The sequence below is a fragment of the Oncorhynchus tshawytscha genome, linkage group LG32 (genome assembly GCF_018296145.1).
Source record: "Oncorhynchus tshawytscha isolate Ot180627B linkage group LG32, Otsh_v2.0, whole genome shotgun sequence".
Taxonomy (NCBI): Eukaryota; Metazoa; Chordata; class Actinopteri; order Salmoniformes; family Salmonidae; genus Oncorhynchus; species Oncorhynchus tshawytscha.
In genome coordinates, this window is record NC_056460.1 from 91,640 (window position 1) to 110,132 (window position 18,493).

At 41.8% G+C, this 18,493-nt stretch overlaps 1 protein-coding gene across 4 annotated transcripts in view; it reads left to right on the forward strand.

The window, feature by feature from the left end:
• LOC112247802 (spectrin beta chain, non-erythrocytic 1) overlaps positions 1 to 18,493 on the forward strand; it is a 112,180-nt gene that overhangs the window by 56,138 nt on the left and 37,549 nt on the right. For all 4 annotated transcript variants that reach the window (XM_024416630.2, XM_024416628.2, XM_042310622.1 and 1 more), the window contains 11 exons: positions 985 to 1,158; positions 2,452 to 2,546; positions 2,847 to 2,927; positions 3,378 to 3,493; positions 5,414 to 5,526; positions 5,788 to 5,975; positions 6,573 to 6,690; positions 7,239 to 7,397; positions 10,172 to 10,474; positions 11,971 to 12,124; positions 12,389 to 13,259. In XM_024416630.2, coding sequence (XP_024272398.1) covers positions 985 to 1,158; positions 2,452 to 2,546; positions 2,847 to 2,927; positions 3,378 to 3,493; positions 5,414 to 5,526; positions 5,788 to 5,975; positions 6,573 to 6,690; positions 7,239 to 7,397; positions 10,172 to 10,474; positions 11,971 to 12,124; positions 12,389 to 13,259 — 2,372 coding nt within the window. The remainder of the gene's footprint in view (positions 1 to 984; positions 1,159 to 2,451; positions 2,547 to 2,846; positions 2,928 to 3,377; positions 3,494 to 5,413; positions 5,527 to 5,787; positions 5,976 to 6,572; positions 6,691 to 7,238; positions 7,398 to 10,171; positions 10,475 to 11,970; positions 12,125 to 12,388; positions 13,260 to 18,493) is intronic.

The following is an 18,493-nucleotide window of genomic DNA, read 5'->3' on the forward strand; positions in this document are numbered from 1 at the left end:
AATTCTGTGCTTCCAACTTTGTGGCAACAGTTTGGGGAAGGCCCTTTCATGTTTCAGCATGACAATGCACCCGTGCACAAAGCGAGATCCATACAGAAATGGTTTGTTGAGATCAGTGTGGAAGAACTTGACTGGTCTGCACAGAGTCATGACTTCAATGAGCCAGGCCAAATTACTAAATGACATATTGGTTTCCTTACCCTGTAAGCAGTCTATGGAAAAGGTATGGACAAGTTCTGTGTAACTATGTTGGTAGAGCTGGTTGATAGAGCATGCTGCTTGCAGCGCCAGGGTGGTGGGTTAGATTCCTATGAGGGACCAGTATGAATTTCTTTTTTTTAAAGTATGAAGTCGCTCTGGATAAGAGCGTCTGTAAAATGTAAAAAAGTGTATGACAGCAATCCATGCTTTGGTTTAGTTTCACTGGCACTGTTTCCACATGCTAACGTGTTAGAATTTGTGGCACAAATCCCATTCAAGTCATGGGACTGATATTATCCTCACAATCAATTTCAGATACTTTTGGAATATTTGGACTTGATGTGCAAAAAATGCTAATATCGGTACCATGACTTGTATGGGATTTATGCCACAAATGCTAAAACGGTGACAGGAAAACTAAACCAAAGCATGGCTGGCTGTCATACCTTGTCCATAGACAAAGCAATGTGTAATTTTCTGTAATATGGGTGAACTATCCCTTTAACTTTAGGCCAACAAGTATAATGCATTATGATGCCATGGGCATGTATGATCCTATAATTTTTTGGGGAAGCCTTATAATTAGACAGTGTAAGGGCACATACTGTACATGCTTATAACAAGAAATAAAGTGTCACCAACTTCTTTTTTTAACCTACAGCCACTCTCAACTGATTGTAAGTTGCTCTGGATAAGAGTGTCTGATAAATGACTAAAAATGTAAATAAAAACGTGTAAATCTCTTGTAGCTGACGTGTTCGGTGTCCTGTTCTGTCTCCCCAGCCCAAGCCCACCAGGGGACGGATGCGTATCCACTGCCTGGAGAATGTGGACAAGGCCCTGCAGTTCCTCAAGGAGCAGAGGGTCCACCTGGAAAACATGGGCTCACATGACATCGTTGACGGCAACCATCGCCTCACCCTGGGCCTCATCTGGACCATCATTCTCAGGTTCCAGGTAAGAGAGTCTTCAAACCAAAACGTATGTCTGGTGGGGAGAAATTATTTGCTAGAAATCCTGTTCTAGGTTTTCAATTGGGTGATGGATAAGTCTTTGCAACATATATAACGGACAGCGCAACTAAACCCGAGGGCCTCCGCCAAAGCACTGCTCCCGTTGAAAACCATTGAATTGCTGTGTTTTTTTTATGCATCAATTTGTCTGGTTTGAACTCTCACTTAGCCAGTGTTCTATTATTATCCTGGAGACCCCCTGTGTACAGCAGGGTCTCGGTTATCTGAATCAGGTATGTTATTATTGGTATGTGAGCAACAAACCCAGTTGCTCTCCATGAGGAGAGTTGGCCAGTATGCTGATTTCATTCCAGCAGAGTGTCGAAAGCTTATTTACTGTAAGGCCTCATCCTTTATAACAGTGATCTAATACTAACTTGTCCTCAGCACACATATTACACAGTCAATTATTTACATAAAGATTATGTTATGACACAAATAAGATATGTAGGCAATGTATGAGAGCACACCACTTGGCATGGCAACTGCTTGGCATCAGACCGCAAGGCGCTACAGCGGGTAGTGCGTAAAGCCCAGGACCACTATGCCAGGCAGTGTCAGAGGAAGTCAAAGACTCCAGTCATCCAAGTCATAGACTGTTCTCTCCGGAAAGTGGTACCGGAGTGCCAAGTCTGGGACCAAAAAGGCTCCTGAACAGCTTCTATCCCCAAGCCATCAGACTGCTGATCAGTTAATCAAATGGCTACCCGGACTATTTGCATTGACTCCCTTTTTTTTATTGCACTGACTCTCTTGCACTGGCTCTATGCACATTCACTGGACTCTACCCACACACACACTCACACATACTACACCGACACTCTCAACATACACATACACACACTACATACACCCACACACATTCACACTGTTCCCCACTCTTCCCACACGCTACCACTGCTCTGTTTATTATCTATCCTGATCGCCTCGTCACTTTTACCCACATTTACACGTTAAATCAATCCCCTCAACTACCTTGTATCCCCAGCACATTGACTCGGTACCAGTACTCCTTGTATATAGCCATGTAATTGTTATTTTAATGTATTACTATTATTATTATTTTTTTAATCACATTTTCTTATCTTTTTAACTGCATTGTTGGGAAAGGGCTCATAAATAGGCATTTTACAGTAAAGTCTACAACTCTTATATTCAGCGCATGTGCCAAATAAAATTACATTTTTTTGATTTGAGACTGTTCACAAGTGCTGTTGTATCATTGTCTGTGTGACAGATCCAGGACATTAGCGTTGAGACTGATGGAGACAACAAGGAGAAGAGATCAGCCAAGGATGCCCTGCTCCTCTGGTGCCAGATGAAGACGGCTGGGTGAGTGATTGACTGTCACCTTGCTTTCAGACACGTTTCTTCGAGATTTGAAGTACTTAGACTTGGGTCATCTACATTACCGCTCTCAGTTCCACCGCTTGACTTAAACAATCCTCCTTAAGATATACATTTATTTAGACAGCAACACCATTGTGACTTTTTCATTTACTTTCAGAACAAGTCAGTAAAGAAATTCCAGAAGAAGATCCAAATCTTGAATTATATAGAAATTGCTTAGGGAATGAATTTGAACATTGAACACACAGTCATATCTGTTGTTCTCTGTTTTGTTCTTTATAGCTATCCAAACGTGAACATTCACAACTTCAGCACCAGTTGGCGAGACGGCATGGCATTCAATGCCCTCATCCATAAGCACAGGTAACAAGAGTCTGTTTGATCAACTATCCTTCATGTCCTTGTGGGTCACATTTTACAACGCTCCTAACATATTTCAGATAATTTTTCTCATGTAATTCAGACCAATTATCGTTTGTGATTTATGTCACAGTCTGTAATGACCCTATATATATATATATTTTTTTTTAAATATTTTTTATTTATTTTTATCCCACCTCCAGCGCCCCTCATTTCTGATGATTTATTTTCTTATTTACTATAGAGTAATGTTCAAATAACTACTTTTTGGTGTCTTTGGGATTTATTGATGCATTACTGTACGTCAGATGGTATAATTGTGTTGAATCTTTGAGATATTGGAACATAACTAACATTTCAACAGGTAAATTACATCTGGGTATTTACCTTGTGATTATTTGGTGGTATACTGTGTGACTGGTGCTGTTGTATGATGCTTTGTCTCGTGTAAAGGCCAGACCTGATTGACTTTGACAAGCTGAAAAAGTCAAATGCCCACCACAACCTGCAGAATGCCTTCAATTTGGCTGAGCAGCATCTGGGGCTTACCAAGCTCCTGGACCCAGAGGGTGAGTTCTGTTCTATGCTCTTCTATGTAGTAGAGGAGTGCATATAGCAAATAGCTAAATCTGGTGCAACGCATAATTTCTCAGTGTACAGTCGTGGCCAAAAGTTTTGAGAATGACGCAAATATTAATTTTCACAAAGTCTGCTGCCTCAGTTTGTATGATGGCAATTTACATATACTCCAGAATATTATGAAGAGTGATCAGATGAATTGCAACGTCCCTCTTTGCCATGCAAATGAACTGAATCCCCCCAAAAAACATTTTCACTGCATTTCAGCCATGCCACAAAAGGACCATTCTCTCGTTAACACAGGTGTGAGTGTTGACGAGGACAAGGCTGGAGATCACTCTGTCATGCTGATTGAGAAGCTTCAAAAGGAGGGTGGTGCTTGGAATCATTGTTCTTCCTCTGTCAACCATGGTTACCTTCAAGGAAACTCGTGCCATCATCATTGCTTTGCACAAAAAGGGCTTCACAGGCAAGGATATTGCTGCCAGTAAGATTGCACCTAAATCAACCACTTATCGGATCATCAAGAACTTCAAGGAGAGCGGTTCAATTGTTGTGGAGAAGGCTTGCGGGCGCCCAAGAAAGTCCAGCAAGCGCCAGGACGTCTCCTAAAGTTGATTCAGTTGAGGGGTCGGGGCACCACCAGTACAGAACTTGTTCAGGTATGGCAGCAGGCAGGTGTGAGTGCATCTGCACGCACAGTGAGGCGAAGACTTTTGGAGGATGGCCTGGTGTCAAGAAGGGCAGCAAAGAAGCCACTTCTCTCCAGGAAAAACATCAGGGACAGACTGATATTCTGCAAAAGGTACAGGGATTGGACTGCTGAGGACTGGGGTAAAGTAATTTTCTCTGACGAATCCCATTTCCGATTGTTTGGGGCATCTGGAAAAAAGCTTGTTCGGAAAAGACAAGCGCTACCATCAGTCCTGTGTCATGCCAACAGTAAAGCATCTTGAGACCATTCATTTGTGGGTGCTTCTCAGCCAAGGGAGTGGGCTCACTCACAACCATGAATAAATAATAGTACCAACACATCCTCTGAGAGCAACTTCTCCCAAACATCCAGGAACAGTTTGGTGACGAATAATGCCTTTTCCAGTATGATGGAGTACCTTGCCATAAGGCAAAATTGAAGTAAGTGGCTTGGGGAACAAAACATCAATCTTTTGAGTCCATGGCCAGGAAACTCCCCAGACCTTAATCCCATTGCGAACTTGTGGTCAATCCTCAAGAGGCGGGTGGACAAACAATACCCCACAAATTCTGACAAATTCTGACAAACTCCAAGCATTGATTATGCAAGAATCTGCTGCCATCTGCTGCCAAGAATCTGCTGCCTTTGATGTGGCCCAGAAGTTAATTGACAGCATGCCAGGGCGGATTGCAGAGGTCTTGAAAAATACCAAATATTGACTCTTTGCATCAACTAAATGTAATTGTTAATCAAAGCCTTTGACACTTATGAAATGCTTGTAATTATACTTCAGTATTCCATAGTAACATTTGACAAAAATATCTAAAGACACTGAGGCAGCAAACTTTGTGGAAATTAATATTTGTGTCGTTCGCAAAACATTTGGCTACAACTGTACTGTTACTTATGTTTTTGTTATCCAAATAAACGTAATAAAATTGTAAAAATCTTAACTGGAATGTTTAAAATACTCTAGGGGCCAGATTCTGGTCCAGTGATAGTGCTGCATACTCCAGACTACATATACCCCCTGGCGATGGGGATTTGAGCCATGTCTGCCACTTTCCACCTGCTTTACCTTCCCACTGCCCTGTCATACAAAATAATGAAATACAAAAGGAGATCTTCTTTTAATATTTTTATAATGTTCCAAATCATTGTCACTATAACTTACAAATTGTATTAACCAATCAGAAATGTAATTTTTGCTTCACAGATATCAGTGTGGACCACCCCGATGAGAAGTCTGTCATCACATACGTGGTGACATACTACCACTACTTCTCCAAAATGAAGGCCCTGAAAGTCGAGGGGAAACGTATTGGGAAGGTGACTCAGCGTTTATTCTCAATTTATTATCTCAAATTCCATGTTTGTTTGTTGGGTTGTTGTCAACAAGTTGCCTCAGTTGTTCGGGGCAGAGTAAGAGCTTTTCAGATATGGATTCAAATGGTATTAAAACATTCAAGCTGTACTTGATTGAGGTCATAATGAAACCAATTGAATAGTACCAAAAGTGCAAACTGTCAATCTGGAACTTCAGGAAGGCCAAACTAAAAGAAAGAAAACAAATACTCTTTGTTCCGCTAGGTACTGGACAATGCCATTGAGACAGAGAAGATGATTGAGAAGTACGAGTCTCTGGCCTCAGACCTGCTGGAGTGGATCGAGCAGACCATCATCATCCTCAACAATCGCAAGTTTGCCAACTCTTTAAACGGGGTGCAGCAGCAGCTTCAAGCCTTCAACACATATCGCACGGTTGAGAAACCCCCTAAGTGAGTAACCCCCGCCAGCACCCAATCCCAAATGATCCCCTATACCCCAATGCAACCCCTATGCACTTATGGAGATCTGACAAGATGGGCAATCTTCAACTTTAAGACCATCTTAAGAATATTTGTAAATGTCTACAATATTTACTCAAGGTATAACATGGTCCAGTTACCTTGCGATTCCCTGACCCCTTTTTTGGTTACTGTTCCTGTGACATTCCCAGAACATCACACATTCTTTGTTCCAAATTTCTGAACCAATATTTTTATGAAAAACTCATGTCACTACCTAAAGCAAAAATGTCAAGTCCTTATGTTAATGAATGGCACAACATTCTGGGTGCACGCCTCTCTCCTGCTTGTAGTGGAATTTCCTTCAACATTTTAGTTCTGCTATATCCATGAATCGAAGCGATAAGGTATGCATGTTTAGTATGTAACGATGCAGAAATAAGACGTGACTGTTGCATTCCAAAAACGCTTTGAAATAAGTGCAACCCTGCAAACCTGGAAGTAATATGATATGTGTTTAGACATTAGCCCTTTTATACGTTGTCAAAATATCACTCCCCCAAAACCACTTACCTTTTTATCGATCAGGTTTACTGAGAAGGGCAACCTGGAGGTGCTTCTGTTTACCATCCAGAGCAAGATGAGGGCTAACAATCAGAAAGTCTACATGCCCAGGGAGGGCAAACTCATCTCTGACATTAACAAGGTGATGCCTGTAGTCTCTGACGAACGCTTTAGGGTGACGTTTCCCTAGGTACAGATTAAGGATCAGTTTCCCTTCCCCCAATCCTAACCTTTACCATTAGTGGAGAAAATGCTAAACTGACTCAAGATAAAGGGTCTAGGGTCAAAGTTACCCTAAGCCTTGACCAATGTTTTGTCTTAGTGAAAAACTTGATGTTTCATTATCTCTCTCTCCTGTTTGTCTGTGTCAGGGTGTTTGGTAGTCTTTCATTGGTGTGTGGTAGTATTATTATTAGTAAGTAGGCGTTTTACTATGGTATAATTATTACAATGGGAGTTATTCAGCCAACTCATACATTTTGCATCCGGACATAAAACTGTGAGATTATGAAAGAGTTTACTCCACCATTGGCATAGTGTGTATGTGTAAGGTACAAGACAGACTGGTGGAAAATGGTGGCAATTCAACATGTAGAATAGTCTAGAAATTAACAGAAAAATAATGTTGGTCTGTCTTGTCCATATGACATACCTGAATTAATATTGTGTGTTTAACTTTGTCCATGGTAGACCTGGGAGAGACTGGAGAAGGCGGAGCATGAGCGGGAGCTGTCTCTGAGGACAGAGCTGATTCGACAGGAGAAACTGGAGCAGCTGGCTCGCCGCTTTGACTGCAAGGCTGCCATGAGGGAGACCTGGTTGAGTGAGAACCAGCGCCTCGTCTCACAGGTAAAAACAAACGTGTGCGCACAAATAGAAGAACACACATGCATATGTATGCACATACTCACACAAACACTCAAAGTAGCCATGAGGGACAACTGGCTAAGTGAAATCCAACGGCTTGTCGCACAGCCATAGACACACACACACTCGTACAAAGAATAATTATAAAAAGCAATTGTGACACTTTTCTCTTATTTACACAAAATACAGTACTTTACCACATCATTGTCAATACAAATGTCTCAGCCATTGTTTTCTCACAGTTTTGCACCACTTGGTGGACACACAGATTCAGTGTAATACACTGGTATGGCAGCATCTCTGTGCACATTAAGATTAAGTGCTGCAGATGTAAACGGTACATCTCATTTGCTTTCCTACTTTTGTCAAACTGAAATCAGGGCCAATCTGCAGTTGAAACAATAACAAAGGGGACACCCCGCCTCTGTTTTGGCAATAACCTGAGGGATGGGCCAGGAAAATTAAACCACTCTCAAATTCATAGACAGAGCTATTGGATGCGAGGCTTGACCATCCATGATATCACAAATTATCGTTAATAAATCTTCTTCGGGATTGGTGGTGTCCCTTCCACGGGACGGTTGAGCTAACGTAGGCTAATGCGATTAGCATGAGGTTGTAAGTAACAAGAACATTTCTCAGGACATAGACATATCTGATATTGGCAGAAAGCTTACATTCTTGTTAATCTAACTGCACTGTCCAATTTACAGTAGCTATTACAGTAAAATAATACCATACTATTATTTGAGGAGAGTGCACAATTTTGAACATGAAACGTTATTAATAAATAAATTAGGCACATTTGGGCAGTCTTGATACAACATTTTGAACAGAAATGCAATGGTTCTTTGGATCAGTCTAAAACTTTGCAAATACACTGCTGCCACCTACTGGCCAACATCTAAATTGCACCTGGGCTGGAATAATACATTATGGCCTTTCTCTTGCATTTCAAAGATGATGGTACAAAAAAATTACAAAAGAACGGTTGGTTTTTATCTTTAACCAGATCTATTGTGTTAAATTCTCCTACATTCCTTTCACATTTCCACAAACTTCAGTGTTTCCTTTCAAATGGTACCAAGAATATGCATATCCTTGCTTTAGGGACTGAGCTACAGGCAGTTAGATTTGGGTATGTCATTTTAGGCAAAACATTTTTTTAAAAAGGGGTGGATCCTTAACTTGTTGCAACTCTCATCCCGTGAACGGGATCGTTGTCATCATCTGACACTAATTAGCATAACGCAACGGACAAATATTACTAGAAAATATTCCTATTCATGAAAATCACAAATGAAATATATTGAAACACAGCTTAGCCTTTTGTTAATCACCCTGTCATCTCAGATTTTCAAAATTTGCTTTACAGCCAAAGCAAGACAAACATTTGTGTAAGTTTATCGATAGCCTAGCATAGCATTATGTCTAGCTAGCAGCAGGTAAATTGGTCACGAAAATCAGAAAAGCAATCAAATTAAATCGTTTACCTTTGATGAGCTTCGGATGTTTTCACTCACGAGACTCCCAGTTAGATAGCAAATGTTCCTTTTTTCCAAAAATATTATTTTTGTAGGCGAAATAGCTCTGTTTGTTCTTCACGTTTGGCTGAGAAATCGACCGGAAATTGCGGTCACGACAACGCCGAATAAATATTCCAAATGAGCTCCATAATATTGACAGAAACATGGCAAACGTTGTTTAGAATCAATCCTCAAGGTGTTTTTCAAATATCTATACGTTAATATATCCACCGGGACAATTGGTTTTTCAGTAGGGGCGAGAGGAAAAATGGCTACCTCTGTATTTTACGCAAGAATCACTCTGAGAGCCATCAGGTGACCACTTGCGCAATGTAGCCGCTTACGCTTATTCTTCAACATAAAGGCGTGAAACTACGTCACAATGCTGTAGGCACGTTGGGGAATAGTAGAAAAAGTAATCTGGTTGATAGCCCATTCACTGCTCAATAGGGACGCATTGGAACGCAGAGCATTGAAAACATGAGTCACTTCCAGGTTGGATTTTCTCAGGCTTTCGCCTGCAATATCAGTTCTGTTATACTCACAGACAATATTTTTACAGTTTTGGAAACTTTAGAGTGTTTTCTATCCTAAGCTGTCAATTATATGCATATTCTTGTCCTGACAAAATATCCCATTTACTTTGGGAACGTTATTTTTCCAAAAATGAAAATACTGCCCCCTAGTGAGGCTATACAGTGTTTGTTTACATTTACAATGTTTACAAACATTGGAGCAAAAAAAGCTTATATTTGGGGTTCTGATGGGGTGTGACAGTTGGTAGAGCGTAATAAGACAAGGAAATCCCAGCTGGCCAAACCCTCCCCATAACCCAGCGACTCTGGGCCAATTGTGCGTCACCTCATGAGTCTCCCGGTCGCGGCCGGCTGCGACACAGCCCAGTATCGAACCCAGATCTGTAGTGACGCAGACCACTGCACCACTCGAGAGGCCCCTCATGAGGCATTTCTAAGTTATATTCCTCAAGAATCAATGGGTACATCAATGTATAAATCCAAAAATAGCAACTGCGGATTGCCCCTTTAAAGGAAGCATAGTATTTTATATGTCATTGTCAAATTGTAAAGACGATAACTTTATGTGGAGAGTGGAGATGTATTTCTTCCTTGTATGCCAGTATGTTGCCAACCATACAATATAATACTGTTAGGATATACTGTATTTTATTGTATTTTAATCTATTCCATTCCCATCACTTCTATCTCGCAGGACAACTTTGGCTTCGACCTTCCAGCGGTGGACGCGGCCACCAAGAAGCATGAGGCCATCGAGACGGATATTACAGCTTACGAGGAGCGTGTGCAGGCCGTGGTGTCCGTTGCTAAGGAGCTGGAGGCAGAGAAATACCACGACATCAAACGAATCGCAGCACGCAAGGACAATGTGATCCGGCTGTGGGAGTACCTGCTGGAGCTTCTGAAGTCGAGGCGCCAGCGCCTGGAGATGAACTTGGGTCTGCAGAGGGTCTTCCAGGAGATGCTTTACATCATGGACTGGATGGACGAGATGAAGGTAAGAGAGGGAGAGAGGACCCTTCTGAAAATGTATCTGTTAAAACTTTGTTGGAAAGACCAAATGTATAATTGCACATTTCATTTTTTATTGTAACACAAATTGAATTGTTCAAAATGCATTCTACCTCATCTACCCTGCTTTCACTCTTACTCTTCAACCTCTTCATTCAAAGACTAAATCATGGACACTACTGATAGTTGTGGCTTGTTTGCGTGATGTATTGTTGTCTCTACCTTCTTGCCCTTTCTGCTGTTGTCTGTGCCCAATAATGTTTGAAACTATGTTTTGTGCTGCTACCATGTTGTTTTGTCCTATATTTGTAAAAAAAATATATATATATATCCTAGACCCCGCCCCCGCAGGAGGTCTTTTGGTAGGCCGTCATTGTAAATAAGAATTTGTTCTGAACTGACTTGCCTAGTTAAATAAAGGTTAAATTAAAAAAAATCACTAACACGTGAACAATGTATTGGAAACAGGTCATTTCAAGTCAAACAATGTATTAATCTTGCGTGAAATTTCCGGTAGGGGGTGTCAAATAATATTACCCTAATGTCCCATCCCTCTTCTAAATAATAATTTTAACCAGTATCAATGGTGAAACTAACTCGCGTATGTCAGTTCAATGCTGAATAATTCCAAATCTGCACACCTGAACCTCGTCCTAGGCACTCCTGTAGATACAAGAGGATTGGGTTGGCACTGTAAGCACTGCATCATCTTGCCTTTCTGATTGGCTGGGTGGAATTCTCGCATATCGCTTCCACCTATCGAATCTTCTTAGGTTTACAGGAGTCACAAGGGAGTTGATGGTAGTTGTAATGAATACTCAGGGAGAAAAAGGTGTAGATTCACACGCAGAGCGCGGCAGGTGTTTATTTCACCTTCACAGAAAGCAGTAAACGTGGTCACAGGCAGGCAATGGTCATACACAGGCAGGCAATGGTCATACACAGGCAGGCAATGGTCATACACAGGCAGGCAATGGTCATACACAGGCAGGCAATGGTCTTACACAGGTAGGCAAACAGGCAGGACTGCCTGGACTGAAGGCTATAACTGGTTCTCACAAACGAGCTAGGAAAAGGCTTAGTAGAGTCAAAACAAACAATACCTCACAAAGGCACAAACAGAATGAACTGATCTAAATAAGGAGCTGATGAGACCAGGTGAAATCAATTAACAAAAATGAAAGACAGGGCTACGTTCAAGAAAACAACGAAACAGAACACAAGGTTAACTAATAAAAAAAATAGAAAACCTTACAGTAGTGGTTGATTTGGATTGATTTTTACATTTAATCTAAATTATAAAAGTTTCAAAAAGTTTCCTCTCCTCACCTTAAAATAAATACTCATATTGCGTTTCAAAGTGCACAAAAAGTAAACGATTCATATTGGCAACTGACGAACTAAGGCCAGTGTAATTGAAGGTGCCTGTATGTTGCTAACACACATGCCTGTATGTCATGCCTTTATGTCTCTACCACACAGATGATGCTACTGTCCCAGGACTATGGGAAGCATCTGCTCGGAGTGGAGGATCTCTTGCAGAAACATGCCCTTGTGGAGGCTAACATCGGCATCCAGGCCGACCGAGTCAAAGCTGTCAACAACAATGCTCAGAAGTTTGCCATCGATGGCGATGGTGAGAATGACCTAAACATTCCGACTGCTATTATTCTAATTGTGAATCATATTGTTTGTAATATTAACTGACAATGATAATATATGTCAAGACACAATTTTTCGGTTCAGTTGTATAGCATACATTTTGCAAGATCTATACAAGCAAATGGAAAAATAAACATTAAAGGAATAGGCAACGGAATGGTCATAACATATACAGTACAATGTAAATCTGTGGGTCCTGCAAGATGCTAAATGGGCCTCTGTTCTGTCTCCTCTACAGTTTACAAGCCCTGTGACCCTCAGGTAATACGCGACCGCGTGGCACACACGGAGTTTTGCTATCAGGAACTGATCCAGCTGGCTGCCGAGCGACGGGCCCGCCTGGAGGAGTCCAACCGCCTCTGTAAGTTCTTCTGGGAGATGGCCGAGGAGGAGGGCTGGATCCGTGAGAAGGAGCAGATCCTGTTGTCGGACGAGAGCGGCAAGGACCTGACGGGCACTGTGCGCCTGCTGAGCCAGCACCGCACCCTGGAGAACGAGATGAGTGGCCGTGCAGGTCACCTGCAGCACACCATTACTGAGGGCCAGGCCATGGCCGACGGCGGCCATTTCGGCGCTGCCAAGATCCGTGAACGCATCACCAACCTGCGGGCGCAGTGGGCAGCGTTGGAGGAGCTGGCGGCCGTGAGGAAGGCCCATCTGGAGGAAGCGTATGCCCTGCACCAGTTCCAGGTGGATGCAGATGACGCCGACGCCTGGACCCTGGATGCCCTACGCATCGTGTCCAGTGGCGAGGTGGGCCATGACGAGTTCTCCACACAGGCCCTGGTGCGCAAACACAAGGACGCCGCCGCCGAGGTGGCCAGCTATCGGCCGGTGATAGATGCGCTCCATGAGCAGGCGGGCGCCTTGCCTGAGGCGCAGGTCCAGTCGGAACAGGTCAAGGGCCGTTTGGCAGGCATAGAGGAGCGTTACAAGGAGGTGGCCGAGCTGACCCGGTTTAGAAAGCAGGCACTGCAGGACGCCCTGGCCCTCTACAAGATGTTCAGTGAGGCGGACGCCTGCGAGATGTGGATCGATGAGAAGGAGCAGTGGCTCAACAGTATGGAGATCCCAGAGAAGCTGGAAGACCTAGAGGTCATACAGCACAGGTGAGAGAATCCATACATATATAAATGCATGCTGAAGTCATAGTCGACCCCTAGCGCCTCCACCTTTTTAGGCCTGATTTATCTTAGTGTGCCACTCAAATACTTGACACACAGTTCCAGTCAAATGTCATTTTTCTTTATTTTTACTATTTGAAGACGTGAAACAACACACATTGCAAGCATTTTTTGGGAACAATGTTGTTAGATTTTCAAAACATTGTACAGAAGAAACGTAACTCTGGCCATTTGCAAAACATTAAAGGCCCGATTCCTGACCCAAGTCAAGTGTGTGAAAATGGAATGTAATTCCTTTTTTAATGCACTTTTCTGTAAATGTGTATTCTGACCTTGAACTTAAGAATGCTATCTGCTATTTATTTTGGATAAGTTAGTGTGGCAGAGGTGAGTCTACACATATGCCGTATTCTGACCTTGACTTCTGTTAGTGGAATTTTAAATTCCTGATACATTTATTTAAATACGACTCCCATCTCTACATTATTCCACCAGATCATTTTGGGCAAAATAGCGTATTACATCGAAATTGTCTCGCCATTATTTTTAATGACTTATTTTTTCAATTCTATCTAAAACACATAATAAACGTTCATTTAATATCTTTTACAAACACTGGCGACCGTATTTTTCAGGCAAAACATGCAAATAGGTCAATTACAATCTAAAATCAATTTTAGTTAACTGCCTCGGCCGGGATTACAATTAAACCATCTTGTATTTTTCTTTTGACTCACCTTATCCATTTTTCTCAACATTATTATTATAATTGTCCGTAGTCCCAAAACTTCGACACCGGGAATTCCCAGAAAATCGTCCTAATTTAAAACTCTTCCTTGCTATATCCGTAATATCAGCTTCCATCCAGGTTCTTTGTCTGAGTCAGATTTTGGACGCCTCCCTTCCATTCTCTTTGTTCTCGTATTACGGTAATCTCCCGCTAGTTTCCGACACTTCTTTTGAGGAATTTCTAAACAATCCTTCCTTTTCTGTCTGACTATTTGTGTGTCTCTTTTATGGAAATCTTATCAATAGCTTTGACTTTTGAATCAGATATTAGGTCTCACCTTACAACTATAAGCCCAGGGTTTGTAAAGCCCTAGTTAATATCTTATTTTCAGTGTCAGAGGGCTTTTAAAGAACGCTAATAATCGTTATCTCACGCCACTAATTGTTAGACTCCCCTCTCGCATGGAACTTTCCTGTCTATAGATATGGCTTTTATCTCATTTCTTTAGATTTAAATTCCCTCTCCTCCTTATTTGGATATTTCCGTAGTATTAGTTGAATCGGAACGATGATCAATACTGCCACTATTCAAATGACCAATCCAGTTATCTTGCGCATTCTTGCCGTCTCCCTACGCCCAGTATTTGTACAATATCACCGTCCTATCCCCCAGTCCCTATTTAATATCCCGTCTTAATCTCGGGCGGGTGTGCCTCTCGTGATTAAGTTTAGTTTATTTACGGTAGTGCACATTACCACAGGTTATTTTCGAACCTGCTTCAGTGTATATCGGTTATACAAAACCCAGTGTATGATGGTCATACAAACCCAGTGTATATCGGTTATACAAAACCCAGTGTATGATGGTCATACAAACCCAGTGTATATCGGTTATACAAAACCCTGTGTATGATGGTCATACAAACCCTGTGGGAATAGCAAAGCTCCCATTATTGATAAATTCTGAAAATTTCAGAACATCAATTAAAGAGCTCAAATCCCCCCAGAATCGAGAATAAAGGCTACTTTACCTGCTGCCGGCTGGGAAAACATTGTTCGTTTGAATCTGTCACCCTCCCTGTACTCCGTGATAATACGCAGGCCTGAATTTAAACCTCAATTCAGAGGTCAGGTCTTTAGTAAAACGAGTCAAAAACTCGTCCGTGCACGATTTTCAGCGTACTACCTCCAGATAACAGAGAGGGGTATTTAGATCCGGGATCGAAGGACCAATTGTTAGTGGAATTTTAAATTCCTGTATGTTTTGTAGCCAAAACCAAATTCGCACTCTTTCTAATTCATTAATGACTTGTAAGTTCATTAATTATGCATGAAGTAGATCGAGACCAGTCTTAAAAGCCAGGTAATAGCGTTTAATTCAAGAGAGTACTCCCACATACACATATTTCCACAGGTTATAAACTGAAAATGATGTCAGCGTTTTCTAAACATCCACCAGTAGAGAGGCCCTATAGCTCTCGAGCCTTCGCTCTACGCCTGAAGTCAAGGTCAGTCAGTATAAATCAGCATTCTAGACAGTCTGGAGATAGTCTGTTCCTGCCACCTGGAGATTGTACAAATGAATGAACTAAGGAACAGACCTTCATTGTTACTAAACTCCTGACTACATTATATACAATTGGGAATGGGAGCAAGAGAGAAAATTCATATGTACAGTACATTATAGCATTTGGACTAGTCAGTTCTGATTGGAATGTATACATAATTAGTAATTTCAACCATAATTTCCTCCAACAACTTCATTTCCTAATCATTCCACCACCTGTACACACAAGGAAGCAATTAATAAGGTCTAGCGAACCTATTTGTTCCAAGTGGAAAAAGCATCTACTGATTTTTTTTCCGATAAAAATATGACCATTCTCCATGCAATGTAATTTACAACTTGATAACAGCTAAGTAAATGAGTCATCCATTTGAAGAAGGTAATTGTAAATATAAATAACACTTGCTTTAGATGTGTGCCACCCCTATTACTAGCCTGTTCAACCTCTCTTTCGTATCGTCTGAGATTCCCAAAGATTGGAATGCTGGGGGAGACACTCCAGACCCAAACTGCTACAGACATATATCTATCCTACCCTGCCTTTCTAAGGTCTTCGAAAGCCAAGTTAACAAACAGATTACCAACCATTTCGAATCCCCACCGTACCTTCTCCGCTATGCAATCTGGTTTCAGAGCTGGTCATGGGTGCACCTCAGCCACGCTCAAGGTCCTAAAGGATATCATAACCACCATCGATAAGAGACATTACTGTGCAGCTGTATTCATCGACCTGGCCTTGGTTTCTCAAAAGATTGCATCGCCTGGTTCACCAACTACTTATCTGATAGAGTTCAGTGTGTCAAATCGGAGGGCCTGTTGTCCGGACCTCTGCCAGTCTCTATGGGGGTGCCACAGGGTTCAATTCTCGGGCGGACTCTCTTCTCTGTATACATCAATGATGTCGCTCTTGCTGCGGGTGATTCTCTGATCCACCTCTACTGAGATGACACCATTCTGTATACCTCTGGCCCTTCTTTGGACACTGTGTTAATTAACCTCCAGACGAGCTTCAATGCCATACAACTCTCCTTCCGTGGCCTCCAACTGCTCTTAAATGCTAGTAAAACTAAGTGCATGCTCTTCAATCGATTGCTAACCGCACCCTCCTGCCCGACTAGCATCACTACTCTGGACGGTTCTGACCTAGAATATGTGGACAACTACAAATACCTAGGTGTCTGGTTAGACTGTAAACTCTCCTTTCAGACCCACAATAAACATCTCCAATCTGAATGAAATCTAGAATCGGCTTCCTATTTCGCAACAAAGCATCCTTCACTCATGCTGCCAAACATACCCTCGTAAAACTGACCATCCTACCAATCCTCAACTTCGATGTAATTTACAAAATAGCCTCCAACACTCTACTCAACAAATTGGATGCAGTCTATCACAGTGCCATCCGTTTTGTCACCAAAGCCCCATATACTACCAACCACTGCGACCTGTACGCTCTCGTTGGCTGGTCCTCACTTCATACTCGTCGCCAAACCCACTGGCTCCAGGTCATCTACAAGTCGTTGCTAGGTAAAGCCCCGCCTTATCTCTGCGCCCTGGTCGCCATAGCAGCACCCACCCGTAGCATCTCACTAGTCACCCCCAAAGCCAATTCTTCCTTTGGCCGCCTTTCCTTCCAGTTCTCTGCTGCCAATGACTGGAACGAACTGCAAAAATCACTGAAGCTGGAGACTCATATCTCCCTCACTAGCTTTAAGCACCAGCTGTCAGGGCAGCTCACAGATCACTGCACCTGTACATAGCCCATCCAACTACCTCATCCCCATACTGTATTTATTTTGCTCCTTTGCACCCCGGTATCTCTACTTGCTCATTCATCTTCTGCACATCTACCATTCCATGTTTAATGGCTATATTGTAATTACTTCGCCACTATGGCCTATTGTTTGCCTTACCTCCCTTATCCTACCTCATTTGCATACACTGTATATAGACTTTTTCTACTGTATTATTGACTGTATGTTTGTTTATTCCATGTGTAACTCTGTGTTGTTGTATGTGTCGCACTGCTTTGCTTTATCTTGGCCAGGTCGCAGTTGTAAATGAGAACTTGTTCTCAACTAGCCTACCTGGTTAAATAAAGGTGAAATAAAATAAATAAATATTTTACCTTATAATTGCTGGAGACAAATGTGAAACCAGTCACATGGATGCAAACTGATGTATATCAACATCAACTTTCCCACAGTAAAGTTTATGAAATGCTGTGCCATTACACAGAATTTAAATTGTACAGCATTTGAACTTACAGTGATGGGCACTTTCTGTTTCATATTTCTATCATGTTAAATATTAGCCACTAACAGTATCAAATGTCAGTAGGCCTCATAAACAACTGCCAATTTACTCTTAGTTCCCTTTAGCTTAGATTGTCATTCCATTTAATTACATTGTTTCATTTACATTAATTTGCTTTGCTTCCTCTGTCCTGCTTCCTTCCTTTCAATCTCTGTCTCTCTCTCTCTCTCTCTCTCTCTCTCTCTCTCTCTCTCTGCATTGTGGTTGTTGCTGAGGATCATTAGTAACAGTTGATAATATTAAAAAAGACAGGCTAATTAAATCATTATGGAGCAGAACACAGACCAAGCCGTAACAGTGTGAATTCGACGCATGGCGCAATACTTGGCTGTGTCATCACACAGTTAGTGCACGCAATAGACAAGGGTATAGCCTATTATTGTACACTATTCTCCATATTACAATTCTATGTTCACTAATCTTCCAACATTACCATGGGTTAAAGAACTGAATGTGGCAATTTTCAGAATGACTCAACACCATTTAAAAAAATATTCTAACCCTAAGCAATCTACAAAATCAGAGTAGTTTTTAATATATCAATTGGTGCAGAAATCCCTTCATTAATCCCTAATATTCTGAACCCCTTTTCGCGATTTCCAAAACT